Source organism: Scatophagus argus, chromosome 17, assembly GCF_020382885.2.
Source record: "Scatophagus argus isolate fScaArg1 chromosome 17, fScaArg1.pri, whole genome shotgun sequence".
Taxonomy (NCBI): Eukaryota; Metazoa; Chordata; class Actinopteri; family Scatophagidae; genus Scatophagus; species Scatophagus argus.
This window is the reverse complement of record NC_058509.1, coordinates 21,912,503-21,925,756: the sequence shown is the minus strand read 5'-3', so window position 1 is coordinate 21,925,756 and position 13,254 is coordinate 21,912,503. Positions and strand designations below refer to the sequence as shown.

The 13,254-nt window shown below is 42.1% G+C and overlaps 1 protein-coding gene across 1 annotated transcript in view; it reads left to right on the top strand.

The window, feature by feature from the left end:
* The window catches only part of gabbr1b (gamma-aminobutyric acid (GABA) B receptor, 1b), a 167,347-nt gene that overhangs the window by 98,969 nt on the left and 55,124 nt on the right, over window positions 1–13,254 (top strand). The window contains exons 11-14 of the mRNA XM_046416938.1: window positions 2,327–2,459; window positions 7,409–7,525; window positions 10,395–10,502; window positions 10,938–11,031. Coding sequence (XP_046272894.1) covers window positions 2,327–2,459; window positions 7,409–7,525; window positions 10,395–10,502; window positions 10,938–11,031 — 452 coding nt within the window. The remainder of the gene's footprint in view (window positions 1–2,326; window positions 2,460–7,408; window positions 7,526–10,394; window positions 10,503–10,937; window positions 11,032–13,254) is intronic.

Here is a 13,254-nt window from a genome sequence, read left to right as displayed (position 1 = left end):
AACATTGAACAAACTGTATGGAATATCTTAAATTTCCATGAGTTTGTAATAGTTTGTGTCTACAGGCACATAACATCAACACCTAAAACCAAATCTTATTCAAGAGTTTAATAAAATAAGTGCATACTTGTGCTTTTGACTTTTAGACAAATGTTACCGCTGAAACACTCAATTTCATACTGAGATACTGAGATCTGGATTTCAGTAAAGAGGCCAGGTCTGGTTTGAGGGCAGTGGTTGAGATGCATAAAATGTCATGTAAATGGGAGACTCTTAGTCTTGACCTCAATAGGTTCTTGTTCAAGTTCATGACAGAGAGTGTCTGCTCACACAAATATGTTGAGTCGAATAAGCTCAGCATTTTCTTAGCAAATGTTCGCATTTCTGGAAACCTGCCTTTTTATCCAGCTGCCAGTAAAAGTCGTGGAGAGGGAAAGCTTCTTTGCAGGGCCACACATCGTCACATTGCAGCACAATGAGCTTCAGCTGCAGCTGTGGAGGAACATCATTCAGAGAAGGGAAAACAGTAAAGCAACATGTCCTTTTCAATAACTGCAAAATTCAAATGAATTATACAGTGACATTGAATAGCGTTCCCTCATTCTTCACTGACTTCATTGCAGATCAGTGTGGGCAATCCACTGCGCTCACCAGCCATGGCAGGCGCACCATCGTAAATGATGCCAGAAACTTTACTCCATGGTAGTTTCATATCATCAACAGCTTCACAAACAGAAATGAATAAATGCATTCCTCTAGTTTGGCCTTTAAGGCTTTGGAGGTCCAACAGCTCCTGTTGCGTTCATGCTGTTGTCAACTCTTAAGAAAATCATTAGCTGTGCATTCATCGCAGGCTAATGAGAAATAATCAAAAGCCGCTCCCCTGTCCCCCAGTTGTCTTTGAATATCTGACGGTATATCCTCAACTGCCGTGCCACAGTGGTATGTGCTAGGCAAATGTTCATAAATTCTTGCTTCTTCTTGGGGCAAATGTTCTCCACCATTTTCATGACACAATCTTTGATAAATGTACCTTCAGTCAAAGGTTTGCTATGTTTAGCTATTAACATGGCCACTGATTGATATTTTCCTTCGACTCACAGGCCTGTGTGAAGAATCACTGTTGTGATGCCAGAGCAGCTTGGAGTTGCTTCACTTTTTTCAGCACGGTCACTCCCCATTATCTTGCTGTTTGTGTTAGCATGTTTAGTGTGGTAGTGTCTCATTACGTTGAAATCCTTAAACAAGGCAACTGTCTCTTTACAAATTAGACAAACACAATTGCCTTGATTTTCAGTGAAGAAGTACTGTAGTTCCCATCTCTCCTGAAAATAGGACCAGTTTCCATGACAGAAATGAGCAGAGAAGGGTTTGCAGCAAGGATGCTGAGCCAGATAACATTAAAGTAGTTCTTTCACCATGTGGTGAAAGGAGGTATTACATTTTTATGATTTACTTATTTTCTTTGACAGTGCTAGTGGGCCATAAACAATACATTATAAGACTGTATCAAAAAGCGTGTAAAAAGGCTGAACCCCGACGCAGAGTCAAAAAGGCAGGGATGCGAGGCTGAGGTCTGAGCAACAGACTTTTATTCTTAACAATGAACTCAAAAAAAAGGCACACACTTACTGTGGCTCCAGGATCAACAAAAAGTACAAATAAAGCTGTGGCATTATCATGGCATGACGAGACAAGAAAATCCTGCCTTGGTATCACGAAGACAAAACAACACTCTGACAAAGGTGACTGGGAACACGGGGATTAAATAGACAAAACAACGAGACACAGGTGACACACATTAGGAGGGAGAAAGCAATCAGGAAAACCAAAAGCAAAGCTACATGAAAACAGGGCACACAGGGGAAGAGACACTTTCAAAGTAAAACAGAACATGACAAAAACCTTGAACATAATACATGGAAACACAAGACATACATGGAAACACAAGACACACATGGAGCATGACACAAGGACTCAACACCAAAAGACAGAGAACCAGCACGTGACCGAAACCTGAAGTTAAAACATGAAACATGGCACATGGACTCAAACATAAAACATGGAAACACAAAAAACATGGCACATGGACTCCAAAAATCAAAAAACAAAGCATAGCAAAAACACCAGACATGACAGACGGAAGCTGCGGGTCGTATGAAATCTGACGTGGCCGTGGCCCCTGGACCCAGACTTTGGACAAGCCTGTCTTATTTAGATCTTATCCACTCCCTTCACAATTGTATGCATCTGCTGTTTGTGTTTGTTTATGATTGTCGATGTTTATGTTATCTCTATGAATGTATGTGTTTCTGCTTTGCTTCAGGTACATTCAGAACTCTCAGCCCTACCTTAACAATCTGACGACAGTGGGTTGTGTAATGGCTCTGGCTGCTGTTTTCCCTCTGGGCATCGATGGTCTTCATGTCCATAGGAGGCAGTTCCCGGTTGTTTGCCAGGTACAATTTAAAAGTTTCTCCAAACACAGTAATATAATTCCATATTTCAAAATTGACAGAACTGACCATCACTTTCTTATGGGTATGATTATCGTCATTGTTTGATTCTAGAAAAACAAGCCTAACTCAACGTCTACTTTCCAGCTTTTTCTGGAGCTTTTATAACCTTTTTTAACGACAAGATCTTAAACATTAGAGACAAAATTCAGCACCTACTGACCTCAGCTGATACTGATGTAACATCAAACACTAGTGTCTTAGAAGCAACAGTAGAAACAGATAATCATCTTGACTGCTTTTCACCTATTGATCCCCATCAGCTATACTCACTTGTATATACATCCAAGCCAACAACATGCCTCTTAGACCCCATCCATACCAACCTTCTCAAAGAAGCTTTACCCTTACTTAGCACCTGTCTATTAGACATGATCAATCTGTTCCTGATAACAGGCTATGTACCCCAGTCCTTTAAAGTAGCTGTAGTCAAACCTCTCCTTAAAAAACACACACTTGATCCAGAGGTTTTAAGCAACTATAGACCAATATCTAACCTTCCATTTCTTTCCAAGATCCTTGAAAGAACAGTCGCCAATCAGTTATATGACTTTCTTCAACAAAATAAGAACTTATTTGAAAATTTTCAATCTGGCTTTAGAGCTCATCATAGCACAGAAACAGCATTGGTCAAAGTCACAAATGACCTCCTCCTGGCATCAGACAAGGGATTTATCTCTGTCCTTGTACTGTTAGACCTTAGTGCTGCATTTGACACCATTGACCACTCTATATTACTGCACAGATTGTCACACCTGATTGGCATCAAAGGAACTGCATTAAGCTGGTTTCAGTCTTATTTATCAGATCAATTTCAATTTGTTCATGTTAATGATACATCGTCCACACTCACAAAGGTTAGTCATGGAGTTCCCCAAGCTTCTGTCCTTGGGCCAATATTATTCAGCCTGTATATGCTCCCCATTGGTAATATTATTAGGAAACACTCCATACATTTTCATTGTTATGCGGATGACACACAATTGTACTTATCAATGAAACCAGATGAAACAAATCAACTAGTCAAGCTTCAGGCATGTCTTGAAGACATAAAAACCTGGATGACCAGCAACTTCCTACTTCGAAATTCAGACAAAACTGAAGTTATTGTTCTGGGCCCCGAACACCTTAGAAACAAATTATGCAGTGATATTGCATTGCCAGACGGCTTAGCCGTGACCTCATGCTCCACTGTAAGAAATTTAGGAGTTATCTTTGACCAGGACATGTCCTTTAACTCGCACATAGCAAATATTTCAAAGACTGCATTCTTTCACGTCCGCAATATCGCAAAGATTAGGCACATCCTGAGTCAGAAAGATGCAGAAAAATTAGTCCATGCATTCATTACCTCTAGACTGGATGACTGTAACTCCCTTCTATCAGGCTGCCCCAATAAATCCATAAAGACTCTCCAGCTAATCCAGAACGCTGCAGCACGACTACTGACAAGAACCAGCATGAGAGATCATATTTCTCCTGTTCTGGCTTCTCTACATTGGCTACCTGTAAAATTCAGGATAGATTTTAAAATTCTCCTCCTCACATATAAAGCCCTGAATGGTCAGGCACCATCCTATCGTAAAGAGTTAATAGTACCCTATTATCCCACCAGAACTTTGCATTCCCAAAATGCAGGGCTACTTGTGGTTCCTAGAGTCCTCAAAAGTAGATTGGGAACCAGAGCCTTTAGTTATCAAGCTCCTCTACTATGGAACCATCTTCTGGTTTCGGTCTGGGAGGCGGACACCCTCTCTATATTTAAGAGTAGACTAAAAACTTTCCTCTTTGATAAAGCTTATACAGTGGTGGTCAAAAGTTTACATACACTTGTAAAGAACATAATGTCATGGCTGTCTTGGGTTTCCAGTTATTTCAACAACTCTGATTTTTCTCTGATATAGTGATTGGAACAGATCCTTCTTTGTCACAAAAAACATTCATGAAGTTTGATTCTTTTATGACTTTATTATGGGTAAACTGAAAATGTGACGAAATCAGCTGGGTTAAAAATATACATACAGCAATGCTAATATTTGGTTACATGTCCTTTGGCCATTTTTACTTCAATTAGGCGCTTTTGGTAGCCATCCACAAGCTTCTGGCAAGTTTCTGGTTGAATCTTTGACCACTCCTCTTGACAGAATTGGTGCAGTTCAGTGAAATTTGTTGGCTTTCTGACATGGACTTGTTTCTTCAGCATTATCCACATGTTCTCAATGGGATTTAAGTCAGGACTTTGGGAAGGCCATTCTAAAACCTTAATTCTAGCCTGATTTAGCCATTCCATTACCACTTTTGATGTGTGTTTGGGGTCATTGTCCTGTTGGAACACCCAACTGCGCCCAAGACCCAACCTTCGGGCTGATGACTTCAGGTTTTCTTGAAGAATTTGAAGGTAATCCTCCTTCTTCATTGTCCCATTGACTCTCTGTAAAGCACCAGTTCCATTGGCAGAAAAACAGGCCCACAGCATAATACTACCACCACTGTGCTTGATGGTAGGCATGGTGTTCTTGGGGTTAAAGGCCTCACCTTTTCTCCTCCAAACATATTGCTGGGCATTGTGGCCAAACAGCTCAATTTTTGTTTCATATGACCACAGAACTTTCCTCCAGAAGGTCTTATCTTTGTCCATGTGATCAGCAGCAAACTTTAGTCGAGCCTTAAGGTGCCGCTTTTGGAGCAAGGGCTTCCTTCTTGCACGGCAACCTCTCAGTCCATGGCGATGCAAAACACGCTTGACTGTGGACACTGACACCTGTGTTCCAGCAGCTTCTAATTCTTGGCAGATCTGCTTTTTGGTGCTCCTGGCTTGACTCTTCACCCTCCTGACCAGTTTTCTCTCAGCAGCAGGTGACAGCTTGCGTTTTCTTCCTGATCGTGGCAGTGACAAAACAGTGCCATGCACTTTATACTTACAAACAATTGTTTGCACTGTTGCTCTTGGAACCTGCAGCTGCTTTGAAATGGCTCCAAGTGACTTTCCTGACTTGTTCAAGTCAATGATTCTCTTTTTCAAATCTGTGCTGAGCTCCTTTGACTTTCCCATTGTAGCGTTTGTGGGTGTTTTTATCCAATGAGCCCTTTTTAAATGGCCTCAGAGAAGTCACCAGCGGTAGTCACTCATAATCACTCACAAGAAGTTAAGAGATCATGCTATGAAGCTCATGTCATTGACACAACTTTCTAAGTCTCCAAAATTGCTCATTCATGTTGCTGTATGTATATTTTTGACCCAGCTGATTTCGTCACATTTTCAGTTTACCCATAATAAAGTCATAAAAGAATCAAACTTCATGAATGTTTTTTGTGACAAAGAAGGATCTGTTCCAATCACTATATCAGAGAAAAATCAGAGTTGTTGAAATAACTGGAAACTCAAGACAGCCATGACATTATGTTCTTTACAAGTGTATGTAAACTTTTGACCACCACTGTAGTTAGGGCTGGCCTAGGCCGGCCCCTAGTTATGCTGCTATAGGCTTAGACTACTGCACACATTCATGTCCCATTAATGCATATTACTAACTCAACTTCTTCCCTGGAGTCCCTGTGCTTTCTTGTCCCGCAGATTCCTATCAATCATGACTGGACCTCCTGCTGCGGTCCTGCTGTCGTCCTGCTCAAAACCTACTGCAATTACTACTGTTTAGTCATAATCTGATTTAAATCTGTTACAACTCAGTACAGCTACTACCATTATTGTTACTGCTATTGTTATCAAAATCACCATAATACCTTCTGTATACTTCATTGTCATTATCATTATCTACATTTCCGATACTTCTGGTATTATTACTGCTGCTATGCATCTCTGCTTGTGTGCTCCTTCTCTCACAACCCACCCCCTCTGACTCTGCCTCTCTCTCTCTCTCTCTCTCCCTCTCTCTCAACCCAACCGGTCAAGGCAGATGGCCGCCCATCTTGAACCGGGGTCTGCTCCGAGGTTTCTGCCTTCTAAAAGGCAGTTTTTCCTCGCCACTGTCGCCAAGTGCTTGCTCAAGGGGGAATGTTGGGCTCTCTCTATTTACAATTTAATTAAAGAGTTTGGTCTAGACCTGCTCTAATTGGAAAGTGTCATGAGATAACTTTTGTTGTGAATTGGCGCTATATAAATAAACTGAATTGAATTGAATTGAAATTGAATCAAATGTATTACACAGTCTGAACTCTGTAGCTTTTAATCAGATCTGATTTTATGTAGAATATCATAATGTCCAGTTTTTTTATTCATGAAAATCTTTTTTGAATCGGGTATTAGTGGGTTTAAAAATGTTTTGCTGAGGGTGCTGAGGCACTTAACCCCCCAGTTTTGCTCCCTGAGCGCCTGACATGGTAGCCCACTGCTCCTGTGTGTATGTGTTTCGAACAGTGATCGGTTAAATGCAGAGAAAGAATTTCCCAGTTTGAGATTAATAAAGTATAATAAATTAAAATTAAAATTAAATTGAATTAAAAATCAAACACCTTTGGGATAAACTGAAATGGAGATTAAGAGCAAGGCCTTTTTGTCGAACATCAGTGCTTGACCTTACTATTGCTCTGCTGCATGAATGGGCAAAATTTCCATCGAAACATTCCAAAATCTTGTGGAAAGCATTCCCAGAAGAGTGGAAGCTGTTATAGTGTCAAAGTTGTCCATGTATTTAGAAGGCAGTGTCACTGAAGACCTTGTTGGTGTAATGGTCAGGTGCCCCAACACTTTTGTTTATAATAGTGGAAGAGAGACAGCCTCAGAGAAGGTTATTTTCATTTCAAGGTCATTTATGAAACACTATTGAACTCAAATAAGACTCGGCGATTACTTGGGAGCTGTCTTGATTAATCTATCTGATATATTAATGTGTTTAATTATGAAATTTCTTATTTCTTTCATTCTTCTCCGCTAGTTTCGTCTGTGGCTGCTTGGTCTGGGTTTCAGCCTTGCATATGACAGCATGTTCACCAAAATCTGGTGGGTCCACACCGTCTTCACCAAGAAGGATGAGAAAAAGGATAAGAGAAAGGTGAATGATAAAAGGATTTGAAAATGGAATTTATCTTTCTGCAGTGAAGAATTACAACTACCCCAGGCTTTTCTGCCAAGCCATGGAGGGTTAGGGAGTGCCTAATTTTCCTCTTCAAGGGCAAGCTCCTGGGGCAGCAGTAGCTCTATCCATGGAGACTTGGCTTGGGAAACTGAGAGAGACCAGTTCAAGTTCAGCATGGACCAGTCATTACAGAGTGTGAACTGGTAGCTGGAGAGGTGCCAGTTCACCTCCTAGGAAAAGCTGAGATGCCTTTGAGCAAGGTACCGAACCTGTTAACTGATTGGGGCATCTGACTATATTACAGCTCGCTTGCTTTGACATCTCTCAGAATAGATAATAAATATAGCTGCATATAGGTTCTGTTTGCACATGTGAGTCTCATACGTTGTGAGTAAAATAACAGCAGAGTAAAAAAAAATATTTTCCCCAATATTTCCCGCATAGTAATAATAAAGTATGTTTGTGAATTCTTCTTCACCTTCACAGTCAGCGCGTATGTATTCCCCAATAGAGTGCTGGGAAATATGCTATAGAATAGTTGGCCCACTGCTTGCCCTTGAGCATTTTGTAGCATCTATTTGACATGCTGCCTACCCAGCAAGCTCTTCACCTGGATCCAGTTCTCCATCCTCTCTCCTGTCTTTCCTATATGTAAAATGACATGTCAGACAGGACATCTTTGAGCAAAAATCTTTCCAGGAGAGAAATACAGCCAATTTGTGAATGTTACTTCATATCCTTAATTGGAGAAAACATATTAGGTGGAATTATTTTTTTCAAGAGCTCTGTCAAAACTGATTGAGCTCACTTTAATGTAATGTTGTGCACTAGTAGGGGCAATTTGGTTATTGTCAAGAAGGGTCAATGATTATGGGGTATAATCATTGAAGCAAAATCAGTATATCCTTTATACAGGTAAAATCGGGGCACCACCAGGGACTAATAGCCAAATTAATAAGTATGAATTAATAGTCTTTTAAAACAGATGAAGTAAAATTGATAAATCCTAGCACTGACTGTCATGAATCCAGCTGTTATCACAAGTACATTCACAACCACAGACAAAGACAAATTAAATTATAACAGGATTTATTAACCAGCAACAACCATTCAGAGATAAGTATCACGTTGCAATAAAAGCTATTATAATCTACACACATTAACTACTAACTACAAGGGATAACACAGGTACAGCAGCAAGAGTATATCTATACAGGTATATACATATGGATGTGCATATATATATGTATATATATATGTATATTATAGGAGCTTAGTCTACTACAAGCTACTGAGGGGTTTGACCCCGGAGTGACCTTTCTGACGCGCTAAGTTGTCCCAATTTCCTTACTAGATCAGGAATGAGTTCACAAGTCTCCATTGACTGTTCAATACAAGGTTTATTCTCGGTGCAACAAAAAAATGTGTCCATTCATCCTCCCAACATTCAACATGTGTCCTAGGTGCCTTACCGATGCCCCAGCAATGCACTAGCAGTCAAAAAACGTTTGCCCTTCCGGGGTCACACAACACCTGATGGCCCCCGATTTCCCATTACATATATACACCATTCTTCCCCATAACATTGCGTTTGGCTCCTACATATATATATCTATGTGTATATATACACATAGATATATATACACGTCACTCATCTGACATCCCAAGAATTAAGGTGGTAGCAGAGTGGCACGCAGGGCGTGCAGCTCAGAGCCAAGATGGCGATTGCCCACGTGATGTGACTTACGTGGTAAACAAAGATTACAAAGGCGAAGACCCTCGAGCGTCGCGTGTCTCGTGAGGAGATTTGTGATCATGTGCTCTGGCCTCTACCTCGATGTCCATGTAAAAATGTGAGGGAAAGAGATAGAGATAGAAGAAGAGCCCAATAAAGATCACCACCTCAGTTCTTTTGAGTCTCATACTATCACCACACAATAACAGTAAAGTCAGTAAACCGAAGTTTATCTGATCAGGTATTGGTCCTTTAACTGGTGATGCGTGAGTTCACGGAACTGATGAGGGTGGATGATCGGTAACAAAAAGTAAATGAATGAATGCAGCACTTACAAGTCCAAAAATCACACATTAACAATGCTATCTTAATAACACCTCTGCCCAAATATAAGCCTCTTACTGTGCGTGTTGCTCCGATTCTTTGGAGTTTGAAAAAGAAATACTCTGCTTGAATGACCACAGCGCTGTCTTCATTAGGGGTGCTGACGGTCCGTTACTTCTCTTCTCTAGCGAATTCTCTAGAATCCTAACCCTAGCTTATTGGCTATTAATATAGTTAATAGTTAATAAATATCTTCCCGTGCGGCAGTAGCTCACCATTGATGAGAGGGTGGAATCACAGCCACTGGAGGAGAACTCTGTAGCTGTGGTGCGGTGATTAGCACTGCCACCTCACTGAAAGATGGTTCCCACGTTTGAGTCAGAGTCTGGGCTTTCTGGGTGGAGTTTGCATGTTCTCTCTGTACCTTCGTAAGTTTTCTCCGGGTATTCTGGCCTCCCACTGTCCCCAAAATATGCACATTAGGTTCATTGGCTACTCTACATTGCCTCTAGGTGTGAATGTGTGATTGTATCTGTGTTGTCCCTGTGACCAACTGGCAACCAGTCCAAGGTGTACCCCGCCTCTCGCCCATTGTCAGCTGGGATAGGCTCCAGCAACTTGTCTCATTTCTTGTTGTGGCCCAGTGCTTTGAGTGCAGATTAAATTGGCTTCAGTTAGTGATAGATCATTATTTTCTCTTACAAAATCAGAAAAAGAGGATTTGTGCCTTTTGCTGATCCCTCACTGTGCAGCTGTAGAGACCACCTCCCTCCTTTTTCCCAGCAGCACCTAGAACCATGGAAACTCTACACTACTGTTGGAATACTTCTCGGCATCGACATCCTGTCTCTCTTGATCTGGCAGATTGTGGATCCTTTGCATATCACAGTGGAGGTATTATCATCTTTTTATTTATGAGGCGAACCATATGTGGCTGCCAACATTAAAAAAAGTCAAATTTCTGATTTCTTTTAGAAAAAAATTAAAGTTTCAATAAATCTTTGAAATTTTTGCATAATAACTTACTTAAACAATTAATACATTTTCAGATTTGTTGAAAATTTTCAGCCAAATGATGATTAATTAATTAGTAATAATTTCGGACAGCAAAAAGGAAAATGGAAATTGGATTTTAAATGCTTTTGATTTTAATTCAGTTCATATGTTATATTTATTGAAATTGAAAACATTTCAGTTGACTTCACTTTACCAGCCACAAACTTCCATGAAAACAGATTAATTTTCACTTTTTTTTCTAATTTTAAATTGATTTTATCTCATATGCTTTTTGTTGAAGTTGTAGTGTTTTTGTTGTTCATATGTGACCAGAAATTCAGAAGAGAAGCCCCCAAAGGAGACCTGGATGTTTTGATCCAGCCTTTACTGGAGCATTGCAGCTCAAAAAAAATGAACACCTGGCTGGGTGAGTGGAACCACTTAGTTACTGCATCACTTTTTATGTTGATTCTCTGTTTCTATACAACACCATGCAATTGGCTTTGCATATTTTAGCTGAAAATACTGTCGAACAGAAGCAGTCATTAGCAGTCTGCCCAACAAAACTCTGTACCTGTTCTAGATTTTCATTATATTACTTTCTCCAATGGACCTTGAGGTAAGATTATTTTGTCAACAGATAAGAGTGAAGAGTGAATTTTGAATCTCAGTTTAGCTCTTAGCTAATTTCCATCTGCAGTCCCCAGACAGGTAGACACAGACACAATCACCAGACACTAAAAACATCCACTTACATACAACACCCAGGCTTCAGTTCAGGTGAATGAGAGATCAGCACAAAGTCAGTGCAGATTTTTTAACAGACCTGCCATTATTCAAACCAAACTACCTTTATTTCTATGATTAACAGCAACTAACAGGTTTAGCGTTGAGTTTTACTACAAAAAGGACCCCAAAGCAGACACCGCACAACAGGGATGAGTTTATAAAAAGTTTTACTGAGGAACTATTTAAAATACTGAAGCAAGTTCAATTTCTCTGAGTATTTCAACAAACTGTCCAGAATTATTGCCAGGTGGCAAATGAGCACATATGGTCAGTAGTAAATCCAAACAGTCCAAACTGAGAATCCAGGTTTCCAAAACCGGGGACACGAAAGACACTCCGGAGCTGACACTACCGACTTGTTGCTCTGACCCAAGTTATCATGAAGTGCTTCAAGAGGAGCCTCCTAAGATGCATCAAGGACGCCATCCTCACTGGCCTGGACAGCTCACAGTTTGCCTACAGGGAGAACCGTTCTACGGAGGACGCTGTCTCGTTACCCACAGCATCCTAACACCTATGTCAGGGTACTACTACTATTGTGGGCTTCAGCTCAGTCTTTAACACTGTTCCTCCAGGATATGCTGGCCTGAAGCTCCACAACCTGGGTTTGTCAACTTTGCTCTGCTCCTGGATCAGGGATTTCCTCACCAACAGGCCCCAGATGGTGAGGATAGGGGAGTGTGATCCTCAACACTGGCACGCCGCAAGGTTGCGTGCTCATCCCTGCCCTATTTACACACGACTGCTCTGCCATCCACCTAGGGATGGGCGATATAAACGAAAAAAAATTATCCTGATAATTTCTGGTATTAATCACGATAACGATAAAAATAAAAATAAATAAACACCATCCATCCATCTTCTTCCGCTTCATCCGGGACCGGGTCGCGGGGGCAGCAACTTGAGCAGGGGTGCCCAGACTTCCCTCTCCCCAGACACTTTCTCCAGCTCTTCCGGGCAGACCCCAAGGCGTTCCCAGGCCAGCCGAGTGACATAGTCCCTCCAGCGTGCCCTGGGTCTTCCTCGGGGCCTCCTCCTGGTGGGGCATGCCCGGAACACCTCCCCAGGAGGGCGTCCAGGGGGCATCCGGAACAAATGCCCGAGCCACCTCAACTGGCTCCTTTCGATGTGGAGGAGCAGCGGCTCTACTCCGAGCCCCTCCCGGGTGACAGAGCTCCTCACCCTCCGGTCCCCTTTCTTAAAAAGAGGGACCACCACCCTGGTCTGCCAGTCCAAGGGCACTGTCCCCGACTGCCATGCGATGCTGCAGAGTCGCATCCACCAAGACAGCCCCACAACATCCAGAGCCTTAAGTTACCTAGGATGAATCTCATCCACACCCGATGCTCTGCCAGCTCTGAGGAGCTTCCCAACTATCTCAGTGACTTCAGCTTGGGTAATGTGTGGATCTGCTTCAGGGTCCTCAGCCTCTGCTTCCATGACGGAAGACACGTCAGCGGGGTTGAGAAGATCTTCGAAGTATTCCTTCCACCTTCCAACAATATCCCCAGTCGAAGTCAGCAGCTCCCCACTTCCACTGTAAATAGTATTAGCAGGGCACTGCTTCCCCCTCCTGAGGCGCCGGATGGTTTGCCAGAATTTCCTCGAGGTCGACCAATAGTCCTCCTCCATGGCCTCCCCGAACTCCTCCCAGACCTGAGTTTTTGCTTCCACAACCGCTCGGGCTGCCGCAAGCTTGGCCCTCCAATACCCATCAGCTGCCTCGGGAGTCCCACAAGCCAACCATGCTCGATAGGACTCCTTCTTCAGCTTGACGGCATCCCTTACTTCTGGTGTCCACCACCGGGGTTCAGGGATTGTCGCCACGACAGACACCAGAGACCTTACAACCACAGCTCCG